We start from the raw sequence: 19,922 nt of genomic DNA on the forward strand, positions 1-19,922 counted from the left end.
TATGTGTCCCTTTGTTCATCTGGTTTTACGTGGGTACTGGGGAGTTGAATCTTGAGCTAGCAGGGTTTGCAAGCATGTGCCTTTAACCACTGAGCAATCTCCTGAGCCTTCTAATGGTGTCTTTTTTTTTTTTTTTCCCCAAGGTAGGGCCTCACTCTAGCCCAGGCTGACCTAGAACTCATTCTGTAGTCCCAGGCTGGTCTTGAACTCACAGCAATTCTTCTACCTCTGCCTCCTGAGTGCTGGGATTAAAGACATGCGCCACTGGGATTATAAATTTATTTTTATATATTATGACCGAGAGAGAGAGAGACAGACAGACAGACAGACAATGGGTGTTCCAGGGCCTGCGGCCACTGCAAACAAACTCCAGGTGCATGTGCATTTGGCTTACATGTTTTCTGGGGAATCGATCCTGGGTCTTTAGGCTCCACAGCCAAGTGCCTTCCTTACCAGCTAAACCATCTCTCCAGTCCTCAAATGTTTTAATCATTGGTGTTCATGGTCTTTCTTTAAGGATAGGAGGTAGCCTGGAACTCACTGTGTAGCCCTAGCTCATCTCAAACTATCAGTGACCCTCAGTTTGCTAAGTGGTAGGATTATTGGGTCACATCACCTTGCCAGGTTCTTTGAAGTTTGAATTTGCTTCTTTTGGCTATTTGATTTCATGCTGAGCCTATCTGGGTTTATTGTTGTTGCTATTGGTTGTTGGTCAGAGAGGATTTAATATTTGGCATTCTCATTTGCAAACAGCCCCATAGATCATGTTAAGTGGAAATGCAATGTACTGATTTTGATAACTGTAAGGAAGAGTGTGTCACTTGGATATTGGGTGCACTCAGTGACATGTAAGCATGCCTATCTTTTGCTTAGGAGTGTTACCAGCAATTCTCATAAACTGAAATAAAAAACAAAACAAAACATTGTTTTGCTGGAAAAATAGCCATTGTGAGTAAGAGAGCCAAATTTAATTATTGTCAAGAAGACACTTCCAAACCAGGCATGGTAGTGTATAATTTAATCCCAGTATTTAGGAGGCTAGATAGTAGGATCTCTGTGAGTTTGAGGCGAGCCCAAGACTATATAGTGTATTCCAGGACAGTCTGGACTAGAGCAAGACCCTCTTTTGAAAAACAAAACAAAACAAAACAACAGTTCCATTGTAGAATAAGGATATGCACAGAACACAGTGAGCTCTTAATAAGACTTGACTAAGGAGAAATTTTGAGGAGCTTACAAAGATTTTTTTTCCCAAGGTAGGGTCTCACTTTAGCTCAGGCTGGCCTGGAATTCACTATGTAGTCTCAGGGTAGCCTCAAACTCACAGTGATCCTCCTACCTCTGCCTCCCAAGTGCCTTACAGAGATTTTTTGTATTTGTGATTCTGGGAATTTTCCAAGGTTAGATTAAAAAAACTATTACAGTTCTGGACAATGTGTTGACTGAAAAGGTTATTAAACATGCGTTACAATCTCATTTAAAGTAGTTTGTAGTTATCTGACCTTGACTAATCCATACCATTCCTTTTGTAAAAGAGGATTGAGACATTTGATTGCTCAGGCTGCTGGTTATGTAATGCAGGTTGTGTTCTAGAGAAGGCTGGCCATCTGGTTAAGGGAAGGAAGGGTTGGAGGTGAACTCTTGGCCACCCTGTACAACAAGCAGGGCCTGAGCCTGGCACCATGTCTGCTTTGGGCAGGCATGCCTTTTAAAATAGCCTTCCCTGGGGCCCAGCTGTGCAAGTATCCAGTGGCTCTGTACTGTGGCTGGGAAGTGGGAGGAGGACACTACGTTTGCTCAGAGGTGCTGCATAGGCAATGGTGAGCCTGTCTCTGTCTGCTTCCTAGGATTGTTATGAAGAGCAATGAGATAATAGGTGTAAATGTACTTTGGAAAAGCATAGTGGTACACAAATATAATGTCTTGCTTTTGCTGTTCATCTGTGGTTTATTTTAGGGTAGATACGACAAGAATTGAATACTCCATTCCTTTAAGAGAAAACTGGGCACTACCATATTTTGCATGCCAAGTTGCTGCACTTACAGGCTATTTAAAAAGCAACTTAAATACTAATGCAGAGGTAAGACACAAATGTTTTATACATGTCAGTTAATTCTGATGCAGTAAAAATGTACTTAAAATATTTAATTAACTTAAGAGAGAGAGAGAGAATGGGCGTATCAGGGCATCTAGCCACTGCAAATGAATCCCACATGCATGTGCCATCTTGTACATCTGGCTTTATGTGGGTGCTGGGGTTCTTTGGCTTTACTGGCAAGTGCCTTAACCACTAAGCCATCTCTTCAGCCCTACCTTTTTTCTTTGTAAGGTATTTTACTTATTTGTGTATTTATTTGAGACAGAGGGAGGGAGGGAGGACGACAGAGAGAGAGAGAATTGGTGCACCAGAACCTCTAGCCACTGCAAACAAACTCCAGATGCATGTGCCACCTTGTCTGTCTGGCTTTACATGGGTAGTGGGGAATGGAACCCAGGTCCTTTGGTTTTGCCAGCAAGTGCCTTAGCCACTAAGCCATATCTCTAGTCCCAACTTTTTGGCTTTTTGAGACAAGGTCTCATGTATGTAGTCCAAGCTGGCCTCGAACTCACTATGTAGCTAAAGCTGGCTTTAACTCCAGACCCTCCTGCCTCCACTTCTTTAGTGCTAGGATTAAAGGTGTGCACCACCATACCCAGTAGTGGTACATAATTTGTAAATTAGTCATATTAAGTTATATTTAGTGATGTATAGTTACTATATATTAAAGGATGTGGTTGGATAGTTTTTTGTATAATACTATTACTCTATAATCTGAGGATAATCACTTATTTTCAGGAAAACAGATGTTACATTGTTAGTGTAGTTACCTAATTACTTAATTTTCAATTAATTTGTGTGTGTGTGCACCATGGCACACAAGGGGAGGTCAGAGGACAACTTCAAGGTGTCTGTGCTGTGCCTTTTCTGAGACAGATTCTCTTGCTGCTATAAAGGAACTGCCAGACTATAAACAAACATCAGATTAGCTGGCCAGTGAGTTCTCGCTCTGCCTCCCATTGTCATAGATACAGTGGGATTACAGATACATGTGCCAATTCTCCAGTGTTCTGGTTCTTTTTTGAAATCTGAAAGAATACTGCTTTTTCCTTGGTGACAAATGTCTCATAAATAGCAAACTTTAATTAAATTTAAAAAATGCTGGGAATAGTGACACACACATACTTTGGAGGCTGTAGGAGGATCACTGTGAGTTTGAGGTCACCTGAGACTACATAGTGAATTCTAGGTCAACCTGGGCTAGACCAAAACCCTACCTTGAAAAGCCATAAACAAAGAAAAAAAATTGTTTTTTTGATTTATCTGTAGGCAGAGAGAGACAGGAGAAGAGAGAGAGAATGGGCATACCAGGACTTCTAGCTGTTGCAAATGAACTCCAGATGCATCTATCACTTTGTGCATCTGGTTTTACATGGGTACTGAGGAATTGAACCTGGATATTTAGGTTTTGCAGGCAAGAACCTTAACTGCTGAGCTATTTTTCCAGCTCTTAATTATTATAACTTTAATGTTTTATTTGTAAAACAACATTAACACATTTCAGGTTTATAGTTTTCCTTTTTGTTGCATTTGTGTAAAGAGCTTTCTGGAGCAAGAATGCTTTCTACAGTGGTGCAGTTCCAGGTCCATCCATTTTTCTGCAAATTTCATAACTTCATTTTTCTTTACTGCTGAGTAGAACTCCATTGTATAAATGTACCACATCTTCATTATCCACTCATCTGTTGAGGGACATCTAGGCTGGTTCCATTTCCCAGCTATTATAAATTGAGCAGCAATAAACATGGTTGAGCATGTACTTCTAAGGAAATGAGATGAGTCCTTTGGATATATGCCTAGGAGTGCTATAGCTGGGTCATATGGTAGATCAATCTCTAGCTGCTTTAGGAACCTCCACACTGTTTTCCACAATGGCTGGACCAGATTGCATTCCCACCAGCAGTGCAGAAGGGTTCCTTTTTTTCCACATCCCCGCCAACATTTATGATCATTTGTTTTCATGATGGTGGCCAATCTGACAGGAGTGAGATGGAATCTCAATGTAGTTTTAATCTGCATTTCCCTGATGACTAGTGACGTAGAACATTTTTTTAGGTGCTTATATGCCATTCGTATTTCTTCCTTTGAGAATTCTCTATTTAGCTCCTTAGCCCATTTTTTGATTGGCTTGTTTGATTCCTTATTAGTTAACTTTTTGAGTTCTTTGTATATCCTAGATATTAATCCTCTATCAGATATATAGCTGGCGAAGATTTTTTCCCATTCTGTAGGTTGCCTCTTTGCTTTTTTCACAGTGTCCTTTGCGGTGCAAAATCTTTGTAATTTCATTAGGTCCCAGTGGTTAATCTGTGGTTTTATTGCCTGAGCAATTGGGGTTGTATTCAGAAAGTCTTTGCCAAGACCAATATGTTGAAGGGTTTCCCCTACTTTTTCCTCTAGCAGTTTCAAAGTTTCCGGTCTGATGTTAAGGTCTTTAATCCATTTGGACTTAATTCTTGTGCATGGCGAGAGAGAAGAATCTATTTTCATCCTTCTGCAGATATTTATCCAGTTTTCAAAACACCATTTGCTGAAGAGGCTGTCTCTTCTCCAATGAGTATTTTTGGCATTTTTATCGTCAGATTGTTTTTTTAGTAGATTATGTGACTGCTTTCTATAGTTCAGTTATTTTTTTGCAGTACACAAACATAGAGCCTCAGACTTTTTCTTTTGAGGTAGGGTTTCACTCTACCCCGGGCTGACCTGGAATTTACTCTTTAGTTTCAGGATGGCTTCAAACTCATGGCGATCCTCCTACCTCTGCCTCCTGTGTGCTGGGATTAAAGGCTTATACCACCATGCCCAGCCCTCAGACTTTTTAGTCAAGTGCTGTACCACTGAGCTACATGTTCATCCCAGGCCTTCAGTTTTTTTTTTTTTGTTTAATTTTTCTGAGGTTGGGCCTTACTTTACCCCAGGCTGACCTGGAACTCTAACTCTAGCTGGCCTTGACCTCACAATACTCCTCCTATCTCTGCCTCCTGAATCTGGTGGTACCACATATGCGGCCTGTATTTTTGTTTTTAGAGACATGGTCTCATGTAGCTTCGTCTAGCCTTAAACTCATTTGTGGTAGAGGATGGCTTTGAACTTCTGATACTCTTGCCTCTACCTCCCAAGCACTAAGATTAGTCATATGCTATTAGTTATACTTGTGCCTTTGTTTTTACATATTTTAAAACATTTTCATAAATTTAATTTTCCCATTTATAATATGTTGTTATCTTTCTGAATACCTTTTATTGTCATATTTTGTGCTCTGCATTTTTTTATGCTTATTTTTGCACAGGAAAGTAGGTTCTTACTTTGGCCCAGATTGACCTTGAACACAGTGATCTTCCTACCTTAACCTCCCAAGTGCAGGCATGAAAGATGTGCGATACCATGTACCATGTCCCACTCTTTAGGTAGAAGTTTGTTTACATGTGCTTGTGTAGTATGTTTGGCATAGTGTGTGTGTGGTAATGCATGTGTGTGCACGCCAATGTACACATGAGGCTAGAGGAGCACGTCAGGTGTCCTCTGTTGCTCCTTGTGTGTTTCCTTGAACCAGAGTCTCTCTTTGAACCTGGAGCTGCCATTTTTTCAAGTTCTAGTGATTCTCCAGTTTCAGCTTCCTGCAAGACTGGGGTTACAGGTGTGTTTGGCTGCTCCCAGCTGCTTACATGGTTGCTGGGGAATCAAACTCAGGACTGTCTTGAGGGCCTCACTCACACTTGTGTGGCAAGTGCTGTTACCCACTGTAACTGTCAGGTTTACATCATTGTGAGAAAACACCTGATGAAGAGAAGCTTGTTGGGGGACAAAGGTTTATTTTGGCTTACAGATTTTAGGAGAAGTTCCATGATAGCAGGCGAAAATGATGACATGAGCAGAGGGTGGAAATCACATCCTGGCCAACATCAGATGGACAACAACATTAGGAGAGTGTGCCAAACACTGGCAAGAGGAAACTGACTATGATACCCATAAGTCCACCCCCCAAAATACACTGTTTTCAGGAGGTATTAATTCCCAAATGTCCTTCAGCTGGGGACCAAGCATTCAGAACAACTAAGTTTATGGGGACACCTGAATCAAACTACCACATTTTTCCCCTGGTCCCCATAAAATGATAACCATACATGATGTAAAATGCAAAGCATTCAGCTGGATGTGGTGGTACACGCCTTTAATTCCAGCACTTGGAAGGCAGAAGTAGGTGAATCATCATGAGTTTGAGACCACCCTGAGACTACATAGTGAATTCCAAGTCAGCCTGGGCTAGAGTGAACACCTACCTTAAAAAAAAACCCAAATAATAATAATTGACTTTCGGCCAAGATGGCGACCACCTAACTGCACAGCACATCCCCGGGAAAGAAAGATAGATGTAGATCCTAAGGAGAGAGCCACCCCATCATACCTCAAAAGGGCCCTGGCTGAAACTAAAAACAATTGGTGAAACAAGCAAGGGTACTGTTTTCTTGGTGAACCGGGTACCAGCACAAGGGTGAACGAGATCAACACAGAAAAAAATCAACTCCTACCAAATCAGAGACCCAGAGGCCCCCCAACACCTCATCACTGAAGCAGACCAAAAATGAACCCAATGTGGCTCAGGGAAATTTTGCAGAAGAGGGGCCAGAAAGAATGTCAGAGCTACATGTTGGGTCATGATATGCAGACATTTATTCTACCTCTAACTGTGGGCTGACTCCAGAATGCATGACCCATATACTTCAACAAGGAGGGCCCAAGGGGACTGGGTAGGTAATGGATGAGCCTAATAATGATACCAAATTGACTGTATTTGCTGAGTACAAAACTAATTAATAATAATAAAAAAAAGAATTCAGATCTTTGGAAGGTGTCTGAATTCTGAAGGAAAAAAAACCCAAATAATAATAATAAAATTAAAAAGTAATGCATTCATCCAACTTTAAAAGTCCCCCCATAGTTTTTAATCAATTCCAATGATGCTCAAACTCCAAGATCTTTTAGCTGAGCCATAATACCAAAAAACCCATAATGGCACAGAAAAAACATATTGCAAAAGATGGCATTGGGCATAGCAAAGAAATTTTCAACCAATACAAAATTTAGACAGGACAAATATCAAACTCTGTAGCTCCAAATCCAACAACTGCAGTCAGTAACAAGTCTCCAAGTCCAATAATTCTTACCACTGACAAGTCTTGGAGTTCCAATTCCGCCCCTCAAGCTAGACTACTCACAGTCCTGGAACACTTCATTTGGAGCCTGCAGCTCTTCTTGGCAGCCATCCCATAGTCCTGGCATCTCCACTGGGTCTCCACTGCAACCCACGGTTCATCGTTATGACTCCGTTGGGTCTCCATGCAGATAATCCAACAAGCCTGCTTCACACTGCCCATGGCTATTTCCAAAATACAAAACTGTATTGCAAATTCAATGACCCTCTCTTTCTTACATTTGTGATACTTCATAATACCATGTGGGCTGCCAACTTGTTAATTCAGGGTGGAAATAAAGCGGACTTTGAAGAACAGGACACTCCTTCAGCATTCAGGCCCCTTCCGAAGAGTCTGCATTCTTCCTATTGTGCCAATGCAGGTCAGTTGGCCCAATCTCAGTGGTTGTATTCTCTCAAACAATTGCAGCTGAATAGGCATCAGTTTTGGCCAAATATTTCATTTTTTTTTTTTCTGTACCATATCCCTTTGCTCATACCAGTCAATTTCTATACAATGCCACCATGCACAAGTTCTCAGGACACAGGTATAAGAGCAAGTCTCTCACACAAGTTGCTTCTAGTCCAGTCCAGGCAAAGCTCACAGTCCATAGTTCTTACTGCATTCAGGTCTTTCAAGTCTGACCAGAATAGTCCATCAAGCTGTATTTACAGTGCTGCAAGGCATCTCTTAGGCCAAGATTCCAAAATCCTTTCACATTCCTCTCAAAAATCACTCCAAAAGGCCAAAAACCACACAGTCAGGTTTTTAACATGAATAATCCCACTTGTCAGTACCAACTTCACTGTTGCAGTCTTCTTTGCATTGCTGTTTGAAAACACCTGACCAAGAGCAGCTTATGGGGAGGAAAAAAAGGGTTTATTTTGGCTAACAGACTTGAGGGGAAGCTCCTTGATGGCAGGGGAAAATGATGATATGAGCAGAGGGTGGACATCACCTCCTGTCTTAGCCAACATCACATGGACAACAGCCATAGGAAAGTGCCAAACACTGGCAAGAGGAAGCTGGCTATAATACCAGTAAGCCATCCCCAACAATACACTGGCTCCAGGAGGTGTAAATTCCTAAATCTCCATCAGCTGGGAACCTAGCATTCAGAATACTGAAGTTTATGGGAGACACCTGAATCAAACCACCACACCCACTGAGCCATCTCCCCAGCCATTGTAACTTTTCAATTTTAGCTTTTATAAACTGAAAATAAGTGTACATGTTGTACACATGGTTAAAAAAATAATTTTGGGAAGAGGCTGGAGAGATGGCTTAGCAGTTAAGGCACTTCCCTGCAAAGTCAAAGGACCGAGGTTCAATTCCCAGGATCCACATAAGCCAGAGGCACAAAGTGGCACATGCATCTAGCGTTCATTTGCACTGGCTGGAGGCCCTGGTGCACCATCTCACTCTCTGCCTCTTTCTCTGGACATTCATGGTCCTGATGGGCGGGGGATGGGAGACTTTGCAGGGTGCCTGGAGTTGTACCAGAGCTGCTCCACTGGTCCCGTTTGTATTCTCCTTCAGCATCTGGTCTGGGGCATCTTCCCCTTCAGGTTTCTGGACTTTGCAAGGAGACTGATGTGAGTGGAAAATCCCCTCACATTTTTCCTGCTTCTGTTGCTCTGCACCGCCATCCAGGAGGGTGATAGGCTCACAGATTGGGACTGCTGGTACCTTGACAGGATTATTCTGGCCACTTTCCTCCATTCTGGAAGATCTTGGTTTCTCCTGCTTCTCTGCTGTGGTGGATAATAACTTATATACCCTTTACTTTTCAATAGAAGAATGTATTTTGCAGTGTTTCTCTTTATTTCCCTCCCTAGGCTGCTTTGGTATGACTAGTACACTGCCATCTTACCAGAAGAATTTTTTAAAATTTCAACTTTATTTGAGAGAGAATGAAACCTACATAGAGGTGATTATGGGCATGCCAGGGCCTTCCTACCACTGCAAACACTCTCCATATACACGTGCCACTTTGTGCATCCGGCTTTATATGGGTGCTAGGGAATTGAACTCAGGTTATCAGGCTTTGCAAGCAAGTGCCTTTAACTGCTGAGCCATCTCTACAGCCCCTGTATATATTTTTGTTGTTGTTTATTTGATTTTTAAAAAATATTTTATTATTTATTTGACAGAGAAAGAGGGAGAGAGAGAGAATGGCCATGCCAGGGCCTCCAGCTACTGCAAACAAACTCCAGATGCATGTGCCCCCTTGTGCATCTGGCTAACATGGGTCCTGGGGAATCTAACCTGGGTCCTTTGGCTTTGCAGGCAAATGCTTGAACCGCTAAGCCATCCCTCCAGCCCTGTTTGATTTTTGAGAAAGGGTCTCGCTCTAGCCCAGGCTGACCTGGAATCCACCCTGTAGTCTCAGGGTGGCCTCGAACTCATGGCTGTCCACCTACCTCTGCCTCCTGAATGCTGGGACTAAAGGCATGTACCAGTGTGTGTGGTTCTCTGTATTTCTCTTTCTTTCTTTTTTCCCCTGTATTTGTTTCTTACTGGCATAAAGAACAAATGGATATTTTGAGATACAGGTGGGAAGATCTCTGTTATCTCTAGTCAATTCCATTGGTTTTTGCTTGTTTACAGTGCTATGGATAGAACCTTGCAGCCTTGTGCATACCAGGCACCATGGTTCCACACCTTTAGTTCCAATTCCTTCCATTTCCTTTCTTTTCAGAATCTTGTGGATTTCTCTCTTCCCTCTACTCCTTCCTCTCTGTCCTATATCACCACAATTGTGGTTTTTTTTTCCCCTATGTTGAAAAATACTCCACAGTATCCATTAAATCTTCACTTTCTCTGTCTTTCTTCCATATATTAAGATGAAGGGTGGGAGGGGAAACTGGACTAGAGAGATGGGTCAGTGGATAAAGTGCTTGACATGTATGCACGAGGACCTTAGTCAGGGGTTAAGCTCCCCTAAACCCATGTAAAGCCTGAATGCAGTAAGTGTCTGTAATCCTTGCTTTCCTATGTGGAATGGGAGGTGGAGGTAGAATAAACTTGGAAATGCATGGGCTAGTCAGCCCGGTGTAGGCAGGGGTGAAAAGCAAGAGACCTACCTCAGAACAAGGTGGATGGTGACCTTTGTCATGGAACCAGTGACTGCACCCACCCCCGCACACGGAGTAGGTCAGTGGATAAAGTGCTTGCACACAAGTGTGAATGCCTGAGTTCAGACCCCTAGAGCCCGCATAAAGCCAGCGCAGCACAAGTGTCTGTCATACAGCATGTCCAAATCAAGATGGAAGGTGGAATCAGGAGAGTCCACACAAGCTCCCAGGCCAGGTAGCCTGGTGGATGTAGTGGTGAACTATGGGAGACCCTGCCTCAAACAAGGTAAAGGCAAGGATGGACTCCTAAAGTCCTCTGACCACCCTTGCTCCCAGTGGTCATGATCACAGCCAAGAAATTAACATGCAGAACCTTGTTCAAATTTTACCAGCTTTTCTATGCACTCCCTCTCTCTTTTTTACTTTTATTTTTTATTATTTTGTTTTTAGAGGTAGGGTCTTACTATAGCCCATGTCCACCTGGAACTTACTCTGTTGTCTCAGGGTAGCCTTAAACTCATGGTTATTCTCCTACCCCTGCCTCCAAAGTGCTGGGATTAAAGGCGTGACCCTGGCAGCACTCTTTTTTCTTTTTTTTGTGTGTGTGGGCACTGGTACACAGTTTTATTATTATTGTTGTTTGGGTGCAGGATCTCACTCTAACTCAGACTGACCTAGAACTTACTCTGTAGTCCCAGTCTGGGCATGAATTTACAGTGACCATTCTATATCTGTCTCCCAAGTGCTGGGATTAAAATATTGTACCGTATAAAAAGGAGACATAAAGGGTAGAAAAAGGAAGGGAGGAGGATACTTAATAGGTTGATGTTGTATATATGTAATTACAATGATTGTAATGGGGAGGTAATATGATGGAGAATGGAATTTCAAATGGGAAAGTGTGGGGGTGGGGAGGGAGGGAATTGCCATGAGATATATTTTATAATCATGGAAAATGTTAATAAAAATGAAAAAAATATATTGTACCATAGCTGTGTGTGGTGCCACATGCCTTTAATCTCAGCACTCAGGTGGCTGAGTTAAGAGGTTTGCTCTGAGTTCAAGGCCAGCCTGAGGCTACAGCATGAGTTCCAGATCATTCTGGGCTAGAGTGAGACTTTCCTTGAAAAACAAACAAACAAGACTGCACTTAAGAGAGTGTACTGCTACACCCAGCAGTTTTGTGAATTTTTATCACATGCATAATTTTGAGTAATTGTTAGTAAAATCTAGGTAATTTTCTAGGATGGTCACTGTGTGTTCGAAGTCAGCCTGAGAGTACAGAGTGAGTTCCAGGGCAGCCTGGGCTAGAGTGAGACCCTACCTCAAAAACAAAAAAGGCATGATGGAACATGTCTTTAATCAGAACACATGGGAGACAAAGGTAGGAGGATCACCTTGAATTTGAGGCTAGCCTATACTTAGTGAATTTCAGGTCTGTGTGGGCTAGAGTGAAACCCCATGTTGAAAAACCAAAAAAAAAAAAAAAAGAAAAAAGAAAGAAAGAGTGGGAGGGAGATTATTTTCAGACAAAATAAGTAACTTCCACATTAATTGAAGCTTACCATCCATAGCCAGTAAAAACCATCATCTTCTCTTCTCTTCTCTTCTCTTCTCTTCTCTTCTCTTCTCTTCTCTTCTCTTCTCTTCTCTTCTCTTCTCTTCTCTTCTCTTCCTCTTCCTCTTCCTCTCTCTTCTCTTCTCTTCTCTTCTCTTCTCTCTTCTCTTCTCTTCTCTCCCTCTCCTCTCCCCTCCCCTCCCCTCCCCCTCCCCCTCCCCTCCCCTCCCCTCCCCTCCCCTCCCCTCCCCTCCCCTCCCCTCCCCTCCCCTCCCCTCCCCTCTTCTCTTCTCTTCTCTTCTCTCCCTTTGGGGAGGAAGAAAAATTCTAATGACCTAAGATTTTTAGTATGATGTTGAATGGCAACTGTTGATTTCTCACTGTGCCTCTTACTTAAGACCTTCCAGTTTGTGATGTTGAAATATTTTCTGGTGATTAAATTTTTATAGCAATAAAGCTCCTGACGCTTAGCTTCTTTCTATTGTTTTCCCAGAGGATTTGCTACTTGGTGATGAGTGCGTCAACTTACACCTTTATGATGATGTGGGAGTACAGTCACTATATCTTGTTTCTTCAAGCAATATCTCTGTTATTGCTGGATATCTTTACAGCAGAGCAAAGTGACAAGGTATGATGGCATGCTCAGGTGGTTAATGTAATGAAGAGAATAAATGTTTTTACAGGATTGTATCTTAAAATGCCTATTTCTTGCTGGGCGTGGTGGCACACACCTTTAATCCCAGCACTCAGGAGGCAGAGGTAGGAGGACCTCGGAGAGTTTGAGGCCACCCTGAGACTCCATAGTGAAATCCAGGTCAGCCTGAGCCACAGTGGTGAGACCTTACCTTGAAAAACCAACCAACCAACCAAACAAACAAAAAACCAAAACCAAAAAAATCCCTACTTCTATTTCTTCTTCTTTTTTAAATTGTTTTTGGTTTATTTTTATTTATTTATTTGAAAGTGACAAGAGAGAGAGAAAGAGGCAGATAGCGAGAGAGAGAATGGGTGTGCCAGGGCTTCCAGGCACTGCAAACAGACTCCAGACGCGTGCACCCCTTGTGCATCTGGGTAACGTGGGTCCTGGGGAATGGAGCCTCAAAATGGGGTCCCTAGGCGTCACAGGCAAGCGCTTAACCACTAAGCCGTCTCTCCAGCCCAGCCCACTTCTATTTCTTCATCCCTTATACTCAATGGTTCAGAACCCTGGTGAGTATCAATATTTAAGTTATCAGAGAGAATTTCACATAAAGGCTAGGGTGAAGTTCAGAATAGAGCGCTTGCCTCCATGTGCAAGGCCCTTGGTTTGATTCCTAGCAACAAAAAAACCCAAAGTCCCTGTAACTCCTAAATTTTTGTTAATGAGTAAGTAGAAAGTCTTAACTTACTTATTGATTGTTTGAAAGGGAAATGGGGTAATAGGTAATAGGAGGCTGAAGACATCATTGAGATTGCAGCCCATGGAAACAGCTGCCATTGCTATGCTGAGGAAACAAAGTGAAAATGTGGAATTACTAAATCTTAGAAATTTAGATGAGAGTTGTTCACAGGGACCTCAAACTCAGCCTCCTGAAAAGGTTGCTGCTCAGTTTCACATTATTGCTGAGCTCAGAAGCAGGCCCTTTGGAACTGGGACCCAGGCCTCTGAAGGTGAAGCTCTGGCCAGCTTCTCTTGGAGCTCTGGTGCTGGTGTTTCAGGTGTTTAGAAAAATTATAGGTTTTCAGAGCCTCAACAGGAAGGAATTATTCTGTTGGGGTCAAGAACTATCTCCCAAGTGAGGTGCACAGGAAGCAAGAGGAAGGAGCATTTGGCTTTATGTGGGTACTAGGGAACTGAACCCAAGCAGGCAGATTTACAAGTGCCTTTGACCTCTAGCCATCTCCCCAGGTAGCATCTCACTCTAGTCCAGGCTTACCTGCAATTCACTATGTAGTCTCAGAGTGCCTTGAACTCACTGCGATTTCCTCTGTCTCTGGAGTTCTGGGACTAAAAGCATGTGATACCATGCCCAGCTAAGATTATGGTTTTCAATTTATGTAATTTGAGATTGCATAAATGACTTTTTTTTAAAGACAGAATCTTACTGTGTAGATTAGGCTGACATCATAATCTTCTTGTATCAGCTTCCCAAATGCTGGGGTCACAGCAATGTGCCATCCAGCCCACTATAAAGATGATTTTAATAAGGAAAACCAAGTAAACTTAAGTATGGCCCTAGTGAAAGTTCTTCAAGTCTGATTCAACACCCATGGCTCTGTTTTGTCTCAGTAGAGTTCTAAGAAGAAAGTGTTGAGTTTATTAAACAATAGCCTTAAAAATATGGAGTAAGCTGGGCATGGTGGCGTATGCCTTTAATCCCAACACTCAGGAGGCGGAGGTAGGAGGATCTCAGTGAGTTCGAGGCCACCCTGAGACTACATAGTGAATTCCAGGTCAGCCTGAGCTACAGTGAGACCCTACCTTGAAACAACAACAAAAAAAATGGACTAAAATATAGACTAAACATTTCATAACACTGTCTTGAATTATCATAGAGCATTGCTGTATACCTGTCAAATCTGTCCTAAAGAAATTAATGAAAAAATGTGTAGTGAAATTAATTTTATTCTTGTCCCAACAGGTTTATGAAGTGTATAAAATCTATGTATTTTCCCTGTTTCTGGGATATTTATTGCAGTTTGAGAATCCAGCTTTACTGGTATCTCCTTTATTAAGTTTAGTAGGAGCTTTAATGCTCATTAAGTGCCTTCAGGTAAGTAATATGGTCTCTTTATTGTTTTTTTAAAATTGTTACTTATTTTATGCCTTACTTTGTTCATATGATTTTTCTCCCTAGCTGAATGTGAAAAAAGGAACTTTTGTAGCTAAAGTAATGATGGTGATTAAATTTTACTTGGTGTGTACTCTACCAGTGACATTGAATCTTATAATGAAGGTAAGTCTGAGATTCATTTAGTAAATTGAGTAGAGGAGTGTATTTAGGCCATATTTTAAAGAGATATTAAAGTAATAGAGTTTATCAAGTGATCATGAGTAGCGTGTTGGGTGAGAAAAGAGTATTTTGATTTTTGTAGCCAAGGATAGTTTCAGACTCCTTACGTATGTGAGGATGACACTGAACTTCTGGTTCTCTTGCCGATACCTCCCCAGTGCACCAACATGCCTACTTTTATGTGGTGCTGGGGATTAAACCCAGGTCTTGGCTCAGGCCTACAAGAACTCTACAAACAGCTACATCCTCAGCCTGCATTCTGATTATTTTATTATTTGAGAGAGAGAAAGAGGAAGAATGGGAGCATCAGGGCCTCCAGCTGCTGCAAACAAACTCTAGATTGCATTTGCCACTTTGTGCATCTGGTTTATGTGGGTCCTGTGGAATCGAACCTGGGTCCTTTGGCTTTGTGGGCAAGTGCCTTAACCGCAAAGCCATCTCCAGCCCTCTGATTCTTTATGTACTTAAAACAAAACAAAAAATAAAATAAAACCATTTCTATTCAACTTAAAATAGTGCCAGATATGGTGTCACATGCCTTTAATCCCAGCACTTGGGAGGCAGAAGTAGGAGGATCTCTGTGAGTTCAAGACCACCCTAAGATTACATTGTGAATTTCAGGTCAGCCTGGGCTAGAGTGAGACCTACCTTGAAGAACCAAAAAAATAATAACAAAACAGCATTACCCTATGGATAGTAAACAATCTGTGGAAAAATTAAGAAAAAAAGTGAAAAGGTTAGGATGGGCATATAACCCAGAACTTAGGAGGTGGAGGCTGTAGTTCAAGGTCATCCTCAGTGACCTAGTGAGTTGGAGGTTAGCCTGGACTACATGCCACTCTGTCTCAAAAGCAAAGCAAACAAATAAAACATCTTCAGGGCTGGGGAGATGGCTTAGCAGTTAAAGTGCTTGTCTGCAAAGGCTAATAACCTGGGTGTGGTTCCCCATTGTCCACATAAAACCAGATGCACAAAGTGGCGCATGCATCTGAGGCTCATTTGTAGTGGCTAGAGGCCTTGGCACACACATTCTCTCTGTATCATTCTTTCTGTCTATCTCTCTCTACTTGTAAATACATAAATATTTTAAAAAATCTTAAAAAGAGTAGGCTTCTTTTTTTTTAAACTTTTGCTAACAATTTTCATTATTATAAAAAATATCCCATGGCAATATCCTCCCTGCCCCCACTTTCCCCTTTAAAACTCCATTGTTCATCGTATTCCCTCCCCTTCTCAATCAGTCTCTCTTTTATTTTGATGTCATGATTTTTTCCTCCTGTTATGATGGTCTTGTGTCAGGCACTGTGAGGTCATGGATATCCAGGCCATTTTAGGTCTGGTGGAACATGTGATAAGGAGTCCTACCCTTCCTTTGCCTTTTATTTTCTTTCTGCACCTCTTCTGTAATAGACTCTGAGCCTTAGAAGGTGTGATAGAGATATTGCTGAGCACTCCTCTGTCATTTCTTCCCAGCACCGTGATGCCTTCTGAGTCATTCCAAGGTCACTGCCATCTGGAAAGGGAAGGTTCTCTACCAAAAGTGAGAGTAACATTAATATATAGGTATGAACATTAACAGAAGTGCTTACTGGGTAGTTTGGTAAGCATAGTATATAAATTTAGCCAGACAGCAGCAGAAGTTACACCCTAAGGGCTCATGACTATCCCTGTTGTATGTTTTCAGTATCAGGGATGTATTCCCTCCCGTGGAGCAGGCCTCCAGTCCAGTTGGAGGGCAGTTGGTTTCCACCATGACAGACGTGCCACTATTGCACCCGTTGGCTTGTTTGGCCAGGCTGGCCAGTTATAAGGCTTGCAGTGTCCACTGTTGAGTATCTTCACTGGTGATCTCTTTCTCCTATTGAACTGCATGGAGAATGGCTTCTTCCAGCTTTCTGTCAGCTGGTCTACATGGAGGAGGTTATCAGCTCAGTTCCATCAGGATTTCTCAGTGGCCTTGCAGCCCATGTGGAGTCTTTAGCAATAGGGTCTTACCATCTATTCCTAGTGGGAAACCAAGGGCCTTGGCACTGGCCTATAATGTTATGGGGGCATCAGGGACCTCCCTGGCCAACAACTCACTGGAAGGTATCCCATTCCTGGCACTGAAAATTTTCTAGCAACAATCTATGGCTCCTGAGTGTTCCATTGTCCAAAACAGTAGGATTTCATATGATTTATTTATATCTTCTTAGATTTTAATTAGCCCTCCCTCCACCCTTCCTTTACTCAATCTCCTCCCCTGACCTCACTTTGGGCCTTTTCACCCCCATTAATCTGTTCTTCTACTTACATATATACAATACCATCCTATTAAGTACCCCCCTTCCTTCCTTTCTCTTCCCTTTATATCTCTTTTCTAGCTTACTGGCCTCTGCTACTGAGTTTTTTCTTTCTCACACAGAAGCCCAATCTGTAGCTAGGATCCACATACGAAGAGAGAACATGAGACACTTGGCTTTCTGGGCCTGGTTTATCTAACTTAGTATAATCCTTTCCAGATCCATCCATTTTCCTGAAAATTTCGTAACTTCATTTTTCTTTACTGTTGAGTAGAACTCCATTGTATAAATGTGTCATATCTTCATTATCCACTCATAAGTTGAAGGATATGTAGGTTGGTTCCATTTCCCAACTATTCTGAATTGAGGAGTAGGTTTCTTGAAGCAAGTGTACTAACATAGAAATATTCTTACTATTCCAGTATAGTTTTATACCTGAGCATACAGTGTAATGCAATAGTGCCAGTGAATCTTGTGATTGTGCTTCACAGTGAATTTAATTCATTATTCATTTTTATTTTTTTAGGTTTTTCAAGTTAGGGTCTTACTCTAGCCCAGGTTGACTTGGAATTCACTATGTGGTCTTAGGCTGGCCTTGAACCCATAGCAATCCTCCTACCTCTGCTGAGTGCTGGAATTAAAGGTGTGCACCACCACACCAGGCTTAATTTACTATTCTTTCAGACTTGCTTTATTTTCTATCACCAATAATTGGGAAAAAAAGCATGTTATAAAAATTACAAGCATATGAAGTACTGCTTAACTAATGGTTTCTACTTATGTGAGACTGGCATTTTAAAACTTCATGTTTTTCTCTTCTAGATGTTTATCCCACATAAAGAAAATGGGCATATGCTGAAATTCCTTGAAGTAAAATTTGGACTAAACATGACTAAGTAAGTTGTAGATTATACAAGTTTACTTAAATCTGTACCACTTGGAAAATAAAGAGCAAGAACACTTGATGGAGGAAATATTAGCTACTCCTTTAGTGTGACAAAATACCTATGAAAGGGAAAGGATAAATTTTTTTAAGTTATTTATTAGAGACAGAGAGAGGGAGGGAGAGAGAGAATGGGAATGCCAGGGCCTCTAGCTAGTACAAATGAACTCCAGACGCATGCACCACCATGTGCATATGGCTTACATGGGACCTAGAGAATTGAACCAGGGTCCTTAGGCTTCATAGGCATGCACCTTAACTGATAAGCCATCTCTCCAGCCCAGAAAGGATTAATTTTGACTCACAGTTTCATGGACATTTGCACCATTATTTCTGGTTTATGTAATGAAAGAGGCTGCTCTTGTGTGTAGCTTGAAAGAGAAGGAGAGACTCAGACAGAGGGAAAGGAGACGAGACACATCTTTCAAAGGCATGCCTCCAATGATGTAGTTCATCCAAGTAGCCTCCTAATGTTTCTACCACCTCTGAATGATGGCATTGATTATCAATGAATTAATTTTAATCCATTGATAAAATCGGACTTTTGAGGGAGGACACTGCATATTCAAACCATAACACTTGGGAATATAAAGCAGTAGTTGTTTTCTTTTTATTGACAACTTCTGTAATCGTAGACAATATCACATTTTTTCTTCCCTCTCCAACTTTCCCTTTTGAAACTCCATTCTCCATCATATTCCCTCCCCATCTCAATCGATCTCTCTTTTGTTCTGATGTCATGATCTTTTCCTTTTTTTATGATGGTCTTGTGTAGGTATTGTCAGGCACTGTGAGGTCATGGATATCCAGGCCATTTTGTGTCTGATGGAGCATGTTGTAAGGAGTCCTGTCCTTCATTTGGCTCTTACATTCTTTCCTCTTCCTCAGTGGACCCTGTGGTGATTTGATTCAGGTGTCCTCCATAAACTTAGGTGTTCTGAATGCTAGGTTCCCCAGCTGATGGAGATTTGGGAATTAATGGCTCCTGGAGGGAGTGTATTGTTGGGGGGGAGGCTTATGGCTATTATAGCCAGTTTCCCCATGCCAGTATGTGGCACACTCTCCTGTTGCTGCTGTCCACCTTACGTTGGCCAGGCATTTTCCCCTGCCATTGTGGAGCTTTCCCTCGAGTTTGTAAGCCAAAATAAACCTCTTTTCCCCAGAAGCTTCTCTTGGTTGGGTGATTTCTACCAGCAATGAGAGCCTGACTGCAACAGTAAAGTGGTACCGAGGAGTGGGGTTGCTGCTAGACACCTGACTGTGTGGCTTCTCTTGGAGCTGATTTTCAAGAGGAATGTGGAAGGATTTGAAACCTTGGCCTAAGAGATGCCTTGCAGTGCTGTAAGTACAGCTTGATGGCCTATTCTGGTTGGAGTTGAAAGGCTTAAATGCAGTAAGAACTATGGACTGTGAGGTTTGGCTTATGAGGGTGAGAAAGGGCTTTGCTTGGACTGGTCTAGCTGTTTGCATGAAAAGCTTGCTGTTATGCCTGGGCCCTGAGAAGTTGTGCAGGGTAGTTTTGCATAGAAATGAACTGGTGTGAGCAGAGGGATCTGGCACAGAAAAAATGAAATCTTTGGGCCTAAACTGCTGCCCATTAACCTAGAGATGATAACCTTTGAGACTGGGCTAGCTGATTTGCATTGGGGCTACAGGAAGAATGTAGACTCTTTTGAAGGAGCCTGAGTGCTCAAGGAATGTCCTGTTCTTCAAAGTTTGCTTTATTCTCCCTTGGATTAACAAATTGGCACCTTACCTGGTATTGTAGAGTATAAGAAA

At 42.0% G+C, this 19,922-nt stretch overlaps 1 protein-coding gene across 3 annotated transcripts in view; it reads left to right on the forward strand.

The window, feature by feature from the left end:
- Dpy19l4 (dpy-19 like 4) overlaps window positions 1-19,922 on the forward strand; it is a 71,148-nt gene that overhangs the window by 17,918 nt on the left and 33,308 nt on the right. For 2 of the 3 annotated variants that reach the window (XM_045144307.1, XM_045144308.1), the window contains exons 7-11: window positions 1,957-2,080; window positions 12,419-12,553; window positions 14,547-14,678; window positions 14,763-14,861; window positions 18,023-18,096. In XM_045144307.1, coding sequence (XP_045000242.1) covers window positions 1,957-2,080; window positions 12,419-12,553; window positions 14,547-14,678; window positions 14,763-14,861; window positions 18,023-18,096 — 564 coding nt within the window. The remainder of the gene's footprint in view (window positions 1-1,956; window positions 2,081-12,418; window positions 12,554-14,546; window positions 14,679-14,762; window positions 14,862-18,022; window positions 18,097-19,922) is intronic. The other variant, XM_045144309.1, reaches the window with a different exon arrangement.

Source organism: Jaculus jaculus, chromosome 2, assembly GCF_020740685.1.
Source record: "Jaculus jaculus isolate mJacJac1 chromosome 2, mJacJac1.mat.Y.cur, whole genome shotgun sequence".
NCBI classification, from domain to species: domain Eukaryota; kingdom Metazoa; phylum Chordata; class Mammalia; order Rodentia; family Dipodidae; genus Jaculus; species Jaculus jaculus.